The 17,234-nt window shown below is 58.6% G+C and overlaps 2 protein-coding genes across 4 annotated transcripts in view; one reads left to right on the top strand and one right to left on the bottom strand.

Annotated features, from left to right (window-relative positions):
- Positions 1-6: 6 nt before the first annotated feature.
- NT5DC2 (5'-nucleotidase domain containing 2) lies at positions 7-9,115 on the top strand. Its single transcript, XM_045832054.1, has 14 exons — positions 7-300; positions 4,328-4,512; positions 4,642-4,716; positions 4,971-5,026; positions 5,154-5,247; positions 5,446-5,574; positions 5,684-5,744; positions 5,825-5,927; positions 6,034-6,135; positions 6,332-6,413; positions 8,310-8,396; positions 8,480-8,620; positions 8,704-8,768; positions 8,854-9,115. The coding sequence occupies exons 1-14, from the start codon at positions 69-71 to the stop codon at positions 9,113-9,115; spliced, it is 1,674 nt and encodes a 557-aa protein (XP_045688010.1). The 5' UTR covers positions 7-68.
- STAB1 (stabilin 1) overlaps positions 9,099-17,234 on the bottom strand; it is a 26,793-nt gene continuing 18,657 nt past the window's right edge. For 2 of the 3 annotated variants that reach the window (XM_045832051.1, XM_045832052.1), the window contains exons 39-69: positions 17,084-17,179; positions 16,948-16,993; positions 16,773-16,849; positions 16,438-16,563; positions 16,167-16,240; positions 15,955-16,029; positions 15,579-15,701; positions 15,201-15,248; positions 14,915-14,992; positions 14,670-14,816; positions 14,072-14,212; positions 13,931-13,990; positions 13,376-13,552; positions 13,207-13,293; positions 12,966-13,115; positions 12,816-12,872; positions 12,544-12,727; positions 11,999-12,148; positions 11,807-11,911; positions 11,576-11,683; positions 11,300-11,493; positions 11,060-11,204; positions 10,847-10,980; positions 10,596-10,761; positions 10,402-10,511; positions 10,199-10,318; positions 9,970-10,119; positions 9,788-9,892; positions 9,559-9,705; positions 9,370-9,486; positions 9,099-9,282 (exon numbers count right to left, since the gene is read on the bottom strand). In XM_045832051.1, the coding sequence (XP_045688007.1) occupies positions 9,226-9,282; positions 9,370-9,486; positions 9,559-9,705; positions 9,788-9,892; positions 9,970-10,119; positions 10,199-10,318; positions 10,402-10,511; positions 10,596-10,761; positions 10,847-10,980; positions 11,060-11,204; positions 11,300-11,493; positions 11,576-11,683; positions 11,807-11,911; positions 11,999-12,148; positions 12,544-12,727; positions 12,816-12,872; positions 12,966-13,115; positions 13,207-13,293; positions 13,376-13,552; positions 13,931-13,990; positions 14,072-14,212; positions 14,670-14,816; positions 14,915-14,992; positions 15,201-15,248; positions 15,579-15,701; positions 15,955-16,029; positions 16,167-16,240; positions 16,438-16,563; positions 16,773-16,849; positions 16,948-16,993; positions 17,084-17,179 (3,554 nt within the window). In that variant the 3' untranslated portion in view covers positions 9,099-9,225. The remainder of the gene's footprint in view (positions 9,283-9,369; positions 9,487-9,558; positions 9,706-9,787; positions 9,893-9,969; positions 10,120-10,198; positions 10,319-10,401; positions 10,512-10,595; positions 10,762-10,846; positions 10,981-11,059; positions 11,205-11,299; positions 11,494-11,575; positions 11,684-11,806; positions 11,912-11,998; positions 12,149-12,543; positions 12,728-12,815; positions 12,873-12,965; positions 13,116-13,206; positions 13,294-13,375; positions 13,553-13,930; positions 13,991-14,071; positions 14,213-14,669; positions 14,817-14,914; positions 14,993-15,200; positions 15,249-15,578; positions 15,702-15,954; positions 16,030-16,166; positions 16,241-16,437; positions 16,564-16,772; positions 16,850-16,947; positions 16,994-17,083; positions 17,180-17,234) is intronic. The other variant, XM_045832053.1, reaches the window with a different exon arrangement.

The following is a 17,234-nucleotide window of genomic DNA, read 5'->3' as shown; positions in this document are numbered from 1 at the left end:
GGCGGGCTCGCAGTCAGAGGGTGGTGGACGGGCAGACTAGCCGAGGGCTCAGCGGGTGGCGCGCGGGCATGGTGGGTGCGGGGCTGCGGGCGGCCGCTCGGCGCTGGCTGCCGAGCCCAGGCCACGGTGGGCCGCGAGCCTCCTCGTCCTCGCCCTCCTGCTCTGGCTGCGGCCCCCCGGGTCCCGGCGCCCACTGCCCGGGCGCTCCGCGCTCTGCTCCCTCCCCGGCACCCGCCGGTGGCGCCGAGCTCAGCTCGCACCTGTGGGCTCGTTACCAAGACATGCGGAGGCTGGTGCACGGTGGGTGAGCCCGGGTGGGACGGGCTCCAGTGGGGGAGGTGTCCCGCAAGGCTACGGACGCGCGCCTGGACGGTGGACAGAGGGACCTAGCGCCAGGGAACCGCTCCCGAGCCGTCAGGGTGCCGCTCTTCGGGGGTAGCGCCCCAGTAGGGCTCGCTGGGGTTCCGAAGGCCGGACGGCTCTCCAGGGGAGATGGCTTTGGGCTATTCGGGGGGCCTCTGGGGACGCCCCGTCGCCCGGAGAGAGCAAGCGGGAGGTTTGTTCCCTGACTCCGTCTACAGGAGTTCGGGGTTTCTGAAGCGGCCGCCGGAATCTAGGGCTCCCGCCGTCTTTCCTTGGGGTCCAGACTGCCGTGAAGCCGCGACGGAAATGCCCCCAACCCCTTGTTCTCCTAGAGACTCTTCATTGGTGCGGTAATATCAGGGACAAAGCTAGCCGGCGGCACTGTCCAGAACAGGCTTCTAGGGACTGGCCTACGTCGGGGGACTCTGACTTAGACTTTCAAGACACCTCTCGATTACTAAGCCCTGGAGGCAAGGAGCACTCAGACCTGGAGGAGAAGGAGAAGGGAGACCAGAAGGATCAGAAGGATTGCTGCATCCTTGGCCAGGGCATTCACCAAACCTCTTGTAGTCTCTCTGTCTGTCTGTCTGTCTGTCTGTCTGTCTGTCTCTGTCTCTCTCTGTCTCTCTCTCTCTCTCTCTCTCTCTCTCTCTCTCTCTGCAAAATGGGCTGAGGAGGCCTAAAACCTCCTCTCAGAGGGGCCAGGCAGGGGCCCTACCTCTGCAGCACACAGATGTGGTTTGGGTCGTGGCCCTATCACTCTCCAGCTTGGTAGTGTCCAGCAAGCCACGCCTTCTCAGACCCTCAGTGTGTTAGGGCCGCAATTTTCAAATGGCACGCTGCAAGAATTTTTAAAGCATTCAATACCTGACTACTTAGTCTTGAGCACTGACCCCCTTTCCTTTAGATCATCAAATGACAACAGCCAACACAACAATAGCCCTCTGGTGTGAATGAGTCAAAAATTATGCTTTTTTTTTTTTGATCAACAAAAATATTTTTTGGTGTGCCACAGCATTTTAGTAATTATATGTGCTGTGAGACAAAAGTTGAAAATTGCTGTCTTAGAGTATAAAACACAATCCTGGGGCTTCTGCTACAGGGTTGTGGAGATGACTCAGAAATACCCAGGCCTAGGAGGGCCAGGGGAGCTTCCAGAGGGGGTGGGGAGGCAGGAGTGACAGGGCTTTTGTTGATGAGACAAAGTAACTGGCCTGCAGTATCCCTGCTGACTGAACTGGGATCTCCATGCTAACTGTGGAAACCTGGGAGTGGGAGGTAGACTGGACTTACCTCTTGCGGCATTGAAGGTACAATGGTTAAGACCCCTGAGGAATGATGATTTTGAAGCCTATGGGCCTCTGTCAGGATGTCACCACACCACCCTCGGCAGAGAGGGCAGGCCTGGGATTCTATTTAAGGAGATGTCTTTGCTTTGGACCTGGTTAAGACCCTCTATGGAGCAGCTTGAGAAGCCTACCTAGTAGGTGTTGGGGGGAAGGGTCTAGTGAGATCTATTGGGCTTTGTCTCTCAGGACCCATATCGGTCTGAGACCCCCAAGCTCCTCTTGATGTGAAAGGGGCAAGGTCATTTCCAGAATGCCAGGGTGAATGCCAGAATGAGCCAGCCTTCCTGGCCCCTTCGAACTCCAGCCAGCCTAACTCCCCTTCTGACTGGGTTTTCTGGGGGAAATTCTGGGTATGAAGGTGTGCTTTGGGCTAACACCTTTAGGTAAAACTTTGCTAGGGAGACAGGCCTCAAGCCAGCCCCTACCCCCACCTCAGCAGAAGACTAGGCTGAGAGACAAGTGGGGTGGCTGAATTAAAATCTCACCTCCACTGCCTACTGTTGGATAGTTTGGAACAAGTGACTTTACCTCCCTGAGCCCCAGTTTCTTCCTCTGGATGATAGAGGAATAAGTGTGACCACTTCACAGGACTGGAGTAAGGACTGAACAAGATGAGCCTCTTAGGTACCTAACAGCAGCTAGGAGGGTGGCACCCCCAAGTCAGTCTCATGGCTGTCATGGGGAGGGGTTGGCCTTGGTTGCTGGAGCTGGGGGCTAAGGAGGAAAAAGGAGGGGCAGGGGCTGGGGATTGAGACCAGTGAATTTGGAAGGCCAGTGTGGGTAAGGGGTATGTTCTGCTCACCTGGCCCTGTGTACCATAACAGCCCTATGGAAGGGTGTGGGACCTTCAGGCCCCAGAGCTATGTTTTGGGGTTGTTTTTTGTTTGTTTGTTTGTTTGTTGTTTTTTTTTTCAGTCCAGAAGTGGGTTCAGGAGGCCAGGCCCTGTGGGCTGCTTCCTCATCCTGCTTTGTTCCTAGGAGAATTGTCCATCCCTGGGAACATCCTCAAGGGCAGAGGCGAAAGCCTGGACTTGGCCAGAACTCTGCCCCCAAGGGGCTGCATTGCCAAGCCGACCCCTCCCCTCCTGGGAACTACTGGATATTGCACCAAGAGTCACAGCTGGTACCCAGGAACTCAGGACCATTGGTGGGGAGGTGGGGGTTGGGGGGGGGGGGCGAGGCCCAGCATCATATTGATCTCAGAAGCAGCTTCCTAAAAGGCTGAAGTCAGCTGTATCTCACGTGCATCTAAAGTGAGAAGTGTTTCATTTGCACCCAGGAATTGTCTTCAAAGCAGCTGCTCTGTGCTGCACCAGAGGAACCAGTCATACCTGCTCCGCCACCTACATTCTGCACTTGGCTCCAAAAGGAAGGGGGTAGGGGCAGAGTCTGGGAGCTCATCGGCAAGTGTCTGCTTCTGAGCACAGGCTGCCAGGTCTGGCTGTGTGGCCAAGGGCTTCTGCTTGGAGAATGTGACAGACTGTGACTGAAACAGGAATTCCCCAGAGGATTAGGCTTCAGCCATAGGCTAGAGGTCTCAGGAATGGCACCCCTGCAAGGCAGTGCCCTATGCACCTTGTCTTGCCTGCTCCCTTCTCCCTGTAACCCCTGCTCCCTGAGTGATGCAGGGAAATCTAGGACATGGAGGAGACAGTCTCCAGAGGTGTATTGCCCATTTAATCCTACATTTGCCACAGGTGCAGAGTGGGAATGCTGCACAGAGCACATGCCATATGACCCTCTTAGTAATTCTGTAGGTTGGTACAATTTTTATTCCCTCTTTAGAGACAAGGAAACAGGCCCAAAAGGTGAGGTGGCTTTCCTAAAGTCACAGCCATGAAAAGGGAAAAGGAGAGCTTGGTCTGGTCTCTCTGACTTCAAAACTTATGTCCTTTCCCCACCCACCTCCCCAACTGTACAGGTGGGGAAACTAAGTCAGAAGAACCTGGCATCCCAGAGCCCATTCTGCACAGTGTCCCACACAGCCCCTGTGGAGCAGCCAGGGGCTTGGAGCAGTTATGACTGCATCCTCAGAAGGGAGCAGCCTGGGTAATGGCCCAGGACCCGACATCACACGTCCTGCCTGTCGTAATTAGCAATGTTCCCTGGCTAGGGGCAACAAATATCATTATGTGGACTGGCAGGCAGCTTAAATCCTATTAGGCCTTGCTTCAAAGGCTGGCGGGTGCTCAAGAGCTGGGAGCACGAGTGGCAGAGGGCCTACCCAGTACCTCCCACTTCATTAATGTTCCTAAGCCCAACCACAGCTTCAGGCAAGGTGGAAGGGGTCAGTACATGGCCATGTAGCCGATGGGGTTTATGAGAGCCTGGAGGAGGCACAGGCTTGGTGCACCTGGTGGACTGCAAGTGATGGTGTAACCCAGGACCCCACAGGTCATTCCAGCCATTGCCAGCCCTGCCTAACCCCAACCATGTGACCCTGGGCAGATGACTCTTCTGAGCCTCTGCAGTTCTGACTACATGAAACATTGGGCTAAGAGTACCTGCCCTGGGGTGTTTTGTGAGGCTCCCAGGTCTGGGCACCTGGAAGGTGCTCCACAGTCATTTGTTGCTTCTGTGATCATCATCCTCACACTTGCATCTTCTTCCTCTAGACCTCCTGCCCCCCGAGGTGTGCAGTCTCCTGAACCCAGCAGCCATCTATGCCAACAATGAGATCAGCCTGCATGATGTTGAGGTCTATGGCTTTGACTATGACTACACACTGGCCCAGTATGCAGACTCACTGCACCCAGAGATCTTCAGTGCTGCCCGAGACATCCTGATTGAGCACTACAAGGTGAAGCTAGCCAGTCAGGGTTCCCAGGCCCTGGGGGGCAGGTGGCTGAATTGATCCCCCGAGGCGGCTGCCCAGCTAGCAGGTGTGGCAGTACCACTGGTTCAGGCCTGGTCTTCTTTCCCCCAACAGTACCCAGAGGGTATTCGGAAGTATGACTACAACCCCAGCTTTGCCATCCGTGGCCTCCACTATGACATTCAGAAGGTGAGTGACTAGACCGCTGACTTCCCCTGGCCCCTTCTTACTGGTTGTGTATCAGCCATTTTCTCAGTCCCCCATCCCCAGTGGAGCAGTCTCCTCTCTAACCCTTGGCCTCTTAGCTGTAGCTTCTTGGCATGTACATGATCCCCTTGATACCATCCACTTGGGGCCTCAGGGTTGGGAGGTGCAAGAGGCTGGCTCATGGCTGACGGCATACCCCTTCCTCACTGCCCATCCCGCTCCCCTTGTGCCCCCAGAGCCTTCTGATGAAGATTGATGCCTTCCATTATGTGCAGCTGGGAACAGCCTACAGGTCAGTGCTGACTCTGCCCTGACCCCACTGTAGGCCACTGCTCCGGGTCACCCCTCTCTTCCCCACCCCACTCTTCAGCCTGCGTTCAGGAACACTTTGGACTGATGACGTCCGTGTGCCCACGCAGGGGCCTGCAGCCTGTGCCAGATGAGGAGGTGATCGACCTGTACGGGGGAACACAGCACATCCCACTGTACCAAATGAGTGGCTTCTATGGCAAGGTACTCAATCTGCTATTGCCCAGGGCAGCCCACTCAGTGATCTCACTGTGGGTACTGGCCCCCTGGGAGGCCGTGCCCACAGCCCTGCACAGACTGCCCCCCTCCACCAGTGTCCCAAGGCAGATTCAGAGTCCCTGGCCTCCAGAGCTGGGGTTTGTGGGGCTGGAAGGGTTGCTGAAGCAGTCCCCCCCTCCCCAGGGCCCCTCCATCAAGCAGTTCATGGACATCTTCTCACTGCCAGAGATGGCACTGCTGTCCTGCGTGGTGGATCACTTCTTGGGCCATGGCCTGGAGTTCGACCAAGCACATCTCTACAAGGACGTAACGGTGAGGATGCTTGGCCTGCTTAGGGTAGCAGGGAAGGTGAAGTCCAGCCACATCAGGGCAGGCCCTCCTGGTCCCCACTGCACCCTCACTGTCCCTCCACTGCCCCCAGGATGCCATTCGAGACGTGCACGTGAAGGGCCTTATGTACCAGTGGATCGAGCGGGACATGGGTAAGGGTGGACAGTAGCTACCTCAGCCTGCCTGGGCAGGATGCAGGACTGGCTCTCACAGAGGCATCTCCCCCTGTCAGAGAAGTACATCCTGAGAGGGGAGGAGACCTACGCTGTCCTGAGCCGCCTGGTGGACCATGGGAAACAGCTGTTCCTCATCACCAACAGTCCTTTCAGTTTCGTGTGAGCCCCATCCCACCGTGGGAGGAGGAAGCGGGGTGGAAGCCAGGTAGGGGCAGGCTGGCCCTCCTCAGACCACCTGTCCTACCTCTGCCCCCTTTCTCCCCAGGGACAAGGGGATGCGGCACATGGTGGGTCCTGACTGGCGCCAGCTCTTTGATGTGGTCATCGTCCAGGCAGACAAGCCCAGCTTCTTCACTGACCCCCGCAAGTATGAGCCTGGCAAGGGTGATGGGGCCAGGGGGTGGAGAATAGCCTTTGCTCACCACCCTGTGTGCTTGGGGTGGGGACACCCCCTTTTTGGCATGTGTCCCATGTGAGCAGGTGGGGCTTTGCAGAGTGGGATGGTACCCCATTTCATGGTCTTGCTACAGGCTAGAAATCAAGCCCTTTACCCCCCACCCTAGACCTTTCAGAAAACTTGACGAGAAAGGCTCACTTCATTGGGACCGGATCACCCGCCTGGAAAAGGGGAAGATCTATCGGCAGGTGAGGGCCATCTAGGTGGGAGTAGCACCTGAGTTGGTGGGGGGTGCACAGGACTAACCAAAGCCCCAGGGGGCAGCAGCGCACCTCCAGCACACATCTGCTGTGAGTCTGTTCCCTCGGGCCGTGGGCCTGTGTCTGGGGCCCCAGGGAAGGGCGCAGGCCCAGGCAGGGTCGAGGACTTGGCTTGTGGGTCAAGTTGCCTGCATCTGAATTCTAACTCCACTCCTGGTTGGCAAAGGGAGCCTTGCCGAATTACTTAAAAGAGATAAATAACTTGAGTTGTGGTATCAGGGCCTTAGACTGGCCAGACATTTATCACTAAATGTCCGATAAATGGCAGTACCTACTTGAGGTTTGAGCACTGCTGCAGCCAGACAAGCCTGTCTGGGGCCCCTGAGCTGGGCTGGGGGGCTGGTGGGGGTGGTTCGTGGACCTCTAGGGAGACCTCTTCTGCTGGCTCTCTCTGAAAACGAGAAGGGGCATGGTGGGCGGTTGCAGAGGTGGCTCTCAGCTAGAGGTGATTAAGCATTTGGCTCTGGATGGAATGCGGAAATCCTGGCTGAGCTGGTGAGCAGGGCTGCTTGAGGGTAGGGGATCCAGAAGTGGGGTGGGGTGGGGGCGGGCAGCCAGCAGTTGGGCCAGGGGCTCAGCCACAGGGAGCAGCCTCAAGGCACCCCATTGGGAGGCCTGCCCTGCAGGCAGTGTTTCCACCCCTGCCCACTGCTCTGTCACCCACCCTGCTGGCCCCCAAGTCTTCATGGCCCGCTAGGGCACAGACTCTTCCCTCAGCTCTGAGGGTCACATTCTCCTTTGCTCTAGCTCTTGCCTGAGCCTGAGGAGGGTCATGCACCTTTGTGGGAAGCATGTGACTTTCTTTGGCAGCTTTCAGATTTTCCTTTTTGCCTGATATTTTGAAGGGAGTGTGTGTGTGTGTGTGTGTGTGTGTGTGTGTGTGTGTGTGTGTGTGTGTGATCTTATTTGTTTCTCATCTGTCTTTGCTCTCCCCCCCACCCTTTCTCCCCTCCCTTTCTTTATCTCCTGTTGCTGGAACCTCACGCTCCGTCCTTCCTGACTCAGCACCTGTGCCTCAGGAATCTTTCTCTTGGTTCATCCAAGGCACATCCACTCTGCCCGTCATACCTCCCTCTTCTGTAGGGTCCCCTGAGCCTCTCCTCCTGACCTAATTTCAACAATGAAGTCTCTCACGGCTGCCTGTGCCCCTACGGCTTTCATCTCCCTGGGCCTCTTGTGCACAGACTGTTGTAGTAACTCCTTTTTTGCTGGATATAAATTCTCTCCTGGGTGTGGGCTGCTGTCCTGAAGCTGCTACACTTCCTGCTCTGAAACCAACCCACCCCCCACCCTGCCCCAAGTTTCTGCTTGTCTGGGAGCTTCCTCTGTTGTGTTTGAGCCTGGCTGAGTGTTTTTTTCTTTTCTCCAGCTTTGTAGCAGAAGAGGCAGATGGTCTCACAGTGAGGTCTGCCATTGGTCTGTTGGGTCCCTCTGGACTCAGGCCAGGGAGGCCAGGAGGACCTCAGGGCCATGGGGTCGCTGCTCCAATTTGTTTCCCACTGATTTTGTAAACTCAGTTCCTAGCTTGGGGTGTGTATAAGGCCATAGGGAGGGGGGAGGGGAGACCCTAGAGGCACAGGGCACCATGCCAGGCCTACAGGAGACCTTCCTGCAGTAGGCAGACCCCCTTTCTGAGTGTGAGGCAGAGTAGGAAGGGCCAGAGTGCAGAGAGGACAGTGAGGCCACGGGAAAGGGCAGCCAGCATCCGGCTGAAAAGGCCTCATTCTGGGAATTGGGGAGAACGGGCAGGGAGCAGGCGTGCTTCTGGCAGCATGGGAACCCCTCGGGCACATGGGCTCAGCAGTGTTCCCTGCCCCTCCCCAGGGAAACCTGTTTGACTTCCTGCGCCTGACAGAATGGCGTGGCCCCCGTGTGCTCTACTTCGGAGACCACCTCTACAGTGACCTGGCAGTGAGCAGGGGCAAGACTGGGGCCATGGGGGGGAAGGGGGCGCCCCAGCTGGTGCTGAGCCTTGTCCTCCACCTGCCCACCAGGACCTCATGCTGCGGCACGGCTGGCGCACAGGTGCCATCATCCCCGAGCTGGAGCGTGAGATTCGCATCATCAACACAGAGCAGTACATGCACTCGCTGACATGGCAGCAGGCGCTCACGGGGCTGCTGGAGCGCATGCAGGTGCAGGGCTGGCCAGGATGTCCTGGGGGAGGGACCGGGCACCACCTGGGCACACATATAAGAGCACACCTTGTCTCCCCCAGACCTACCAGGATGCCGAGTCTCGGCAGGTGCTGGCTGCCTGGATGAAGGAGCGGCAGGAATTGAGGTGAGCAGCATGAGGCAAGGGCAGGAGTTCCCCCTCCAGCCCCATCCTGTGTGGCCCCTCACGTGCCCCACATCTCCCTCCCCAGGTGTATCACCAAGGCCCTGTTCAACGCACAGTTCGGGAGCATCTTCCGCACCTTCCACAACCCCACCTACTTCTCGAGGCGCCTTGTGCGCTTCTCCGACCTGTACATGGCCTCCCTCAGCTGCCTGCTCAACTACCGTGTGGACTTCACCTTCTACCCGCGCCGCACACCCCTGCAGCATGAGGCACCGCTCTGGATGGACCAGCTCTGCACCGGCTGCATGAAGACCCCCTTCCTCAGTGACATGGCTCACATCCGCTGAGGGCACCTTTATTGTCCAGAACAGGCCCTGGTCCCTCCTGCCCCGCCCACTCTGGGCATTTGTCCAAATGAGCAATAAAGTGGTCCTCCCCTGCTTCTGTCTTTGATGTGTCACTTGACTGCAAGGATCCTCTGGGTGTCAGGGAAGTCCTCCTCCAGTAGGGAGTCCTGCAGGGAGGACCATGTGTGGCTGGGCTGAGACCAGGCCAAGGACCCACTCCCACATTCCCCGCCCGCCGCCCACCCTGCACTCACATCAAAGGGCTCACAAAAGGCATCGTGAGTGCCAAAGACTGGGTTGGGGACAGAGACCAGGGTTGGGCTGGTCCCTTCCTGCCACGGGGAGAAGTCATCATCTGCATCATCTTCTGCCTGAGAAGACAAGTGAGTGATGAGGGGCCTTGAGCAAGATCTGTGGGCACTAACCCCTCAATCCAGCCCTACCTGGAAGACGGAGAAGCCAAAGCCTGTGGCCTTGCTGCGAGCTCGGAGGTACACGGCTCCAGCCACTAGACCCAGCAGTGCTCCAGCGGCTACCACACCTCCCACACCAGCTGCCACAGGTGGGGCCTCAGGTGCCACTACTGCCCGCTGCAAAAAAAGAACATCGGGGACTAGTCAGGCCACTTCCTTGCCCCTTACAGCTCTGCCTGCCTCCCCATCATCAACTCACATGTTGTGGGGGTGCCAGGAGGGGGCTGGCCAGAGCATGGATGATGCCATTGAAGGCCATGATGTCCCACACGACAACATGGCTAACCACAACTGTCCATGGAGCCTGTGGAGAAACCAGAGTCAGGCCCAGTGGGTGAGTGGGGCCCAGGGTCAGTGGGGAGGGGCAACGTCCAGGCCTACCACAGGGGCTTGAGAACTGTTGTCAGGGCCCACATCACTGAAGACAAGGCTGAGGCCCAAGTGGGAAGGGAGTGAGGTACCGTGGCTGGCATTGGCACTAAGGAAGGTAGCGTTGGAGGCATGCAGCTCCAGGTCTGGGCCACTCAATGTCTGTAGGTAAAGCACAAGCTACTCAGCCTGTTGGTCTGGGCCAGCCAGTGGGGAGCAGGCCATACCCACTGCTGGTTACCATGTTGTCCACAAAGCCTTCATTGACAGGAACAAAGAGTGTTTTGTACGTGAGCTCATCATCCAGGAAGTCTAGGAAGTCAAGACCTCGAGGAGTGGTGTTAGCATAGTCCAGCAGCATCTGGGAAGGTGGTAGGGCAGGGCAGTGAGCAGGCTCCCTCCCCAGAGATCCCACGACCCTGAACCCTCTGGGCCCCTGCACACCCCATAGAAGATGGAGAAGTTGGCGGTGGCAGCCAGTACATCAAGCAGCTTCCCATTGCATGTGCTGGTCCCATCACCCACAAAGCCATCACGGCATCGGCAGGCCACATCTGCAGAAAAGGGGGTTCAGTGGGTTGGTGGGTCAGTGGGAAGGGGCGGAGCTGGAGAGTGAGGCATATTGGGGGTGGCTGCACCTTGCATACGGTAGCAATAGGCATCCCAGCGCCGTGACAGGTTCTCCTGGGTGCCCAGGCTGACTACGCCCACCTGACCAGCACCACAGTCTGCCTCAGGGAAAACGACGGGGTGGCCAGCCGAGCCGTTGGCCAGCCAGCCCACGAGGCACCGGTGGAAGCCCAGCTGTAGGAGCAGGAGGGGATAAGACTCAAGGCCCAAGTCAAAGGGCTCCCACAGGCTTGGCTCCACATTTCTGGACCCCACACACCTGCTGGGCAGCAGAGAGCTGAGGAAGAGAAGCAAGAACAGCTCCCTGGGCCCCGCACGCTGCCTCAGCCTCTGAGAAGTTCAGACCATAAGGGCCACTGGTGGCCTGGAGGTGGAAGACACCACCCCGTTTCTCTGCAGAAAGGAGGGATACACAGTCAGCTGTGGACACTGAGGTAAGGCACAGGCACTGGGACCAGGCAGGGAAGCGTACCCTGGAAGTGCAGGTCAGTGCACACGGCATCCACGTGACATGGTGGGGGCTGGCTCAGGCAGCGGTCCACTGGAGGCTCAGGCTCTTCCAGACAGTGCAGCCCATCACCCACATAACCAGCATGGCACACACAGCGCCGTGCATTCTGGGGCAAAAGAGCAGGCAGGTGCCCTTCAGTGACTGGGAGGATCCACTTTGCAGGACCTCCCCACCCAGCTGCTTGGCTCCCCTCCTGCTCACTGGGCCAGTACTCAGGCAGTCAGCATGCTCACTGCAGCCCCCTCGGTGGCCATCTTCACAGGGGTTGCGGGCCCGGCAGCTCCAGCCGTCACCCTCGTAGTCTGGCAGGCAGGCACAGGAGACCACAGTGCCTACCTGGCTGCAGTTGGCATGCTCACTGCAGCCGCCATGCCCATCCTGGCACAGGTCTGCCACTGGGGCAGGAAGAGAGTGGTTGGACCAGGTGACAGGAGGGGAATGGGTTCTCCCGCCTCATGTCCTCACCCGCCTGCTCACCTGTACATGTGCGGCCATCCCCTTCATAGCCCAGGCTGCATTCACAGTTGTTGCCTGCACGGCATACTGCCTGGGGTGCACAGGCTGGGGCACACACAGGCTGCAGCTCTGCCCCCCACATATCAAGATTAGTAGCTGCCCTCCTGGATGCCCCCAGATCCCCTCCTGCTCACCCTCAGTGCCTCCACCTGGCACACGGGTGGGGTGCACACAAGCTCAAGGGTCACTCACCCAGCTGCACCTCACAGCGTGGCCCAGTCCAGCCTTCCTCACAGAAGCAGGAGCCAAAGCCCCCAAGGCCCTCATCACATTGGCCATGAGAGGTGCAGCGACAGGCTACAGAAAGGGACAAATTAGAGGCTGGAGTTGGCACTTGGGCCAAGGGAGGCAGGGAGCAGGGCTGAGTGGGGCACGATGACTCACCTTGGCAACTGGGCCCAAAGGCCCCTGGGGCGCAGAGTTCACATGCTGTCCCAGCAAACCCTGGATGGCACCAACAGTGCCCATTGCCGCTCATGCCATCCATGCATACACCATGGCCACTACAGGGGTGGCTGGCACCCCCAGGGCACGCTAGGGGGTAGGGTGGGAGAAGTGAAATGGGTCCAGGGGCTTTCAGCCTGTGCTGCCTCACAGGCACCCCCAGCCCAGCCACATTATCCATCCTCCATCCAGTGGCAGCCCAGGCTCTTTCAGAAGCAGCAACCCCTCTGCCCCAATTGCCCACACTTGCTGAGAACCCTCCAGGCCCCCGTGCTCTGGAGAACACCCAGACCCCACCACACCAGGTTCTGTACCATCTACACACGCATCCCACCTCTTAGAGCACTCTGTCCTGGCAAATTCCACCCCACCCCAGACCTGCCCAGCCCCTGCCCACTCAAGGTCTCTCAGAAACAATAGCCAGAGCTGTGCCCTCAGCGGCTGGAGGAGCCAATCAGCAGTGTCTGCAACCTCAGGACACTCACCTCGGCACTCACTGCCATAGTGACCCGGGCAGCAGCTGGGCTTCCAGGTGGTAGTGACACAGTTGCGGTGGCAGCCCCTGGCCCGACGTTGGGGATGGGCCCAGATGCTGTGCAGTCCCAAGGGATACAATGTAGGGGACATCCAGTACTTTGTGAGGTAGCGCCAGCACAACTGGGGGCTGCCCTGAGCCAAGAGGAGTCAGGCTACAAACAGCCTGAGCTTAGTGGTCCCTGGGCCCTGCCCAAAGCTCACTCAGCTCTCAGACCCTTACCTGCTCACGTGAGCCTTCAGGACAGGGCGGCTCCCGGCCACAGATGCTGCAAACCTCCTGGAAGGAATGGAGGCCAATACAGCAAGTTCAAGCATCTGAACAGTACAGATGGGCTCGGGCCCTTACCTTCGCACCTCTGGCCTCCCTCACCAGCCACAGTGGCCGAGTCTCAAAGCTGTCGCAGCGGGCACCAAGGCCAGGTGGTTCCAGCAGCTGGTCAATGCCATAGGCCAGGCCACCCACAAAGGGCAAGTGCCGCTGCACAATTCGGGCATCATCCTCACCCACTGTGAGCTCACCCTGTAGGCAGAGGATGTGGAATAAGTGGGGGTCACAGTTGCCCAGAGCCCACCCCCCAATGCCAGGGCTCCTGCCTCCTCTCTGGACTCACCGGCCGGGCACGACTACAGGAAAAGGAGATGGGGGTCCCATACATGGTGCGGAGTTGGCCCAGGTTGGGCAAGTCGGATGCCAAGGCCTGAGCAGATGAAGCCATGGTTGGAGCTGGGTGGGCAGGCTGGGTGGCCGTCAGTGGGGACCAAGGACTGGGGCACACCTACCTCTACATTACGGATTATATGGCCCCGAAGAATGGCTGCTAGCTTGCCGCGGTGGTCCTCATGGTAGAGCCAGGCCTGGCGATCAGGCGAAAGTGCTCGTAGGGCGGAGTCTGTGGGCCACAGCATTGTGAAGGGCCTGTGGGACGCATCTTGCAGCAGGGGCAGGAGACCAGATGCCTGGTGTGGCGGAGCAGAGGTGGGACAGTATCAGCCCGGTTGGACTGATGGGCAGGAAGGGGCTCTGGGGCTCACCCAGGCAGCCTTCCCACCAGCTACACTACTCTGTAGCCATCCCAGGCAGCTGTGTGTGAACATGCATACAGGGATAAACTTGCACACGTCCTGACTCTTGTCAAGTGTGTGGGACAGATAGCATGCTCATCCTTGTGCTCACACTGGGAAGCCCATGCACACAAACCTGGCCTGTGCCCACAGATATGCCCACTCACACAAGGGACAGGCTTGCACAAGGGACAGGGTGTGCACAGACAGGTGAGCATACACAGTTATACACACTCATGCACACACCCATAGGCTCATATGTGGGAGCAGTACCATCAAAAGGTTGCTGAAAATCTTGTAACCGAAGCTCTCTGCTGCGGCAGTGACATTTCTCTAGGGAAAGGCACTGGTGAGCTATGAGTTCAGATTGGGAGGGAGAATCTCAAGCCCCTAGCTTCACCTTCCAGGTCATACCGGTGGGGTCCGGGCAGCGTCCGGCTCCCAGTGTAGCACGTCGGGCGGAAGCAGGACACGGTCGATGAAGTGCAGGATGCCGTTCACTGCCTGGTGGTCACTGCTCACCACTCGTGCGAAGTCATTGAGGTAGATGCTGCCCTGGGGGCGGGGCAGGGATGCATGGGGGTGGGGGCCGAAAGTGAATGAAACCAATTGGTGGCTCATGAACTGTGGGTGGGACCTGAGGCAGGCGTGGAGCTTTGGTCGGGCAAGTCTGGCAACAGAAGGTAAGTGGGGTCCAGACAGAGAGGAGGGCAGGTCTCATTGCTGTCTTTCTGTCTCTGTTTCTCCCTCTTTCCCTTTCCCTCACTCCCTCAGCCGGGAGCGGAGCATGTGCACGGGCCAGGAAGTCTTGAGCAGGGGAACAGGTCCGTGGTAGTGGGCAGGGTTTAGGGCTGGACTCAACTCTGACTCAGTAAAGCCTGCCGGCCACCCAGGGGGAGTAAGAAGGTCTTAAACACGTGGGGACAGGACACAGGCTTGCAGGGGCAGTGGCGACGGTGGCAGGCGCTTGAGTCTATGGACCGCTCATGTCCCAGCCAGGGCCTGGGCTCACCTCCCGTTCGCTGAAGCGAAGAGGGTGCCCGGAGAGCGTGGTGACATAGCCTTCCTCTAGCAGATCCTGGCTCCGCAGCTGCCGGCAGCCGACCACGTGGTAGCGGAACACCAGCTGTTGATGGGCTCGGATCCGGGCCAGGTCATCCTGGAATGGAAGTCGGAAGGGTGGAGGGGGAGCCCCAACTGCTACTTCTGCCCACACGGTATCCATCCCTTCCCAGCTTTGTCCCTGGGGGCTGTTACCTGTGACAGGTTGGTCATTAGATCTGCATGCGGCACAAAGATTGTGAAAGGCCCGTCGCCCTTGAGCTCACTGTATTTCTGGGGGAGAGGGGAAACAGCTGGAGGAGAACAGGGGCAACCTGGGACAAACTTGTGGCATCCATAGATCTTCTAGGAAAGACCTGGATTCTGAGAGACTATACCAACCCCTGACCAAACTGGAACACCAAAGCCAAGAGACAGGTGGGGCCTGTGGGTAGAGAGGCCCAGGCTAGACCGAGGAAGTAGAAGCCAGCTGGTCACTCACCAGGAGGTGAACGTTGAAGAATGAGGCATGCCTGTCCTGAAGGAGCTCCTGGGGGGTGGGGGGGGGGCGGTGGAATGAGGCTCAGCTCAGATTTGGGGTTGCCCCCATTCAGGGCCTGGTGACTTTCCCAGCATCTGTGGCCCAAGGTCTGGCCGAGGCAGAGATGCGGAAAGGAAAGCCAGGGGCATCTGAGCTAAGGTCAGGATTAGTTTCATGGATCATAGCTGGGTCAGGCCCAGGTGGAGTCAGGAGTCAGTCTCAGGATCATGGTCAGGGCCAGGATCAGGATCAAACCTGGGGTCTTAACCAATATCATGTGTCACACCCAAGGGGGGCATAGCCATGGTTGGGTCAGGGGTCCCACTTGGGTATCATTACCAGGTTGACTCGGGCATGGCAGGTGAAACCATCTCCCATGGCGTAGGCTGCATCACAGGTGCATGTCCTCTGGCCATCCCCTGTGCTTTTGCACACAGCGTAGCGGCTGCAGCCTCCATTATTCTGAGGCAGGGATAGGAGAGGGGGGCCTCAGTGGCACCCAGGACTCCTCTGCCCCAACCAACCCTATGGGAAGGGCCAGGAAGTTCCCTGTCCAACCCCCAAAGCTCTGTTTCCTACTGATCAGCTACGCTTGAGCTTGTGGGGAGAGTGGCTCACCCTTCAGAGACGCTTAGAACCCTGCTAGGGACGAGGAAGGCTGGTACCTGCCTCGGTCTCCTCCCCCTGTGAAATGGAGTGGGGCTTGGGGCCTGACCTGGGAGCAGGGGTCCAGGAGCTCACAGGTCTGGATGCCATCCCCACTGTAACCTTCGCGGCAGCTGCAGGAGACCTGCCCCAAATCCTGATCAGTGGGGCTGCTGGGACCCAAGAGCAGGCCAGCGCCCTGGACAGACGGGGCACCCGTGCCAGGCCCGGTTACACCCCTACCCATGGGGGAATGGTATATCCTGGGGCTGTTGTGCTGACCTGCTGGGGACCTGTGGGAATACACTCAGCGTGCACGTGGCAGCCCCCATGGTGGATGAGACAGCTGTTGGCTTCTGGGGCAAGAGACACTGGGATGAGGGGGCCCAGGTAGCACTTCCATTCACCTGTCCACCCACATGTTCACCCCCTACCCTCAGCGCCCTCAGGCCCTGCACCCCCCATATACCCCTCAGCCCTTCCTGGTCTGACCCAGGCCACTAAAATCAGACTCCTAGTCCCACATACACCAGGGTGGGGACCCCAGCCTCACCCTGGCACAGCTCCCCGTCACCCATGTAGCCGTCCTGGCAGATGCACGTCCGCTGTCCTGGTGCCACCTTGGTGCAGTTGGCATGCGGGGAGCAGCCCCCATGGTCATGGGCACAGGGGTCCACCTCTAGGCAGATGATCCCAGAGAGTTGTGAGGAAAAGATAAGGAAGAGAGTGGAGATGGGAGGAGGGCATGAAAGAAAAGAAAGGCCAAAGGGAAGGCTTGGACCCAAAATAGGACAGGGAAAGGACCTGGACCCAGAGGGGTAAGGAGGGTTCTATGGGAAAGCCACCCCAAAATGTCATGGGGAGCTTGGGGCATCAGTGTGGCTGGACCTGAGCAGTAGGTGCCGTTGCCTGAGTACCCTGCAGCACAGACGCAGGCGGGGGCTGCCGCCGAGTCCCCTACACAGCTGGGAGGGGTGACAACAGTCAGCCCATGCCCACCAGCCCTGCCCGCACCCCAGGCCCCCGCCCACTTGCCCACCTGCTCCAGGCTGAGCTCACTCACTTGGCATTAGGGTCACACTTCTTTGGGCAGTGAGGGCCAGTGATTTCTGTAGATGGGAGGATGGGATGGTTCTGGTCATTCAGACCCAGGAACCACAGCCTCCGGGGTCACCTGAGTCCCCTTTGGGGCCACTCACTCTGATCACAGTGTCGGCCCTGCCAGCCCACATTGCAGACACAGCTTCCATTCCCTTGCAGCCCCTCTTGGCACAGCCCGTGGGCACAGTCACACACTGAGAGTGGACAAAGGAGGACAGGAGTTACCCATTGCCTCCGTCTTGCCCCGCT

This window comes from Phyllostomus hastatus, unplaced genomic scaffold (genome assembly GCF_019186645.2).
Source record: "Phyllostomus hastatus isolate PE091 unplaced genomic scaffold, TTU_PhHast_1.1 phas_contig_16, whole genome shotgun sequence".
Classification (NCBI taxonomy): Eukaryota; Metazoa; Chordata; class Mammalia; order Chiroptera; family Phyllostomidae; genus Phyllostomus; species Phyllostomus hastatus.
This window is presented reverse-complemented; position numbering and strand designations above follow the sequence as displayed.

Bases quoted from the DNA above. Each gene is read 5' to 3' on its own strand.
- NT5DC2 (XM_045832054.1), top strand. From the start codon at position 69: ATGGTGGGTGCGGGGCTGCGGGCGGCCGCTCGGCGCTGGCTGCCGAGC. The intron at 301-4,327 runs GTGGGTGAGCCC...TTCTTCCTCTAG, and splicing joins CATGCGGAGGCTGGTGCACG to ACCTCCTGCCCCCCGAGGTG. The intron at 8,769-8,853 runs GTGAGCAGCATG...CTCCCTCCCCAG, and splicing joins AAGGAGCGGCAGGAATTGAG to GTGTATCACCAAGGCCCTGT.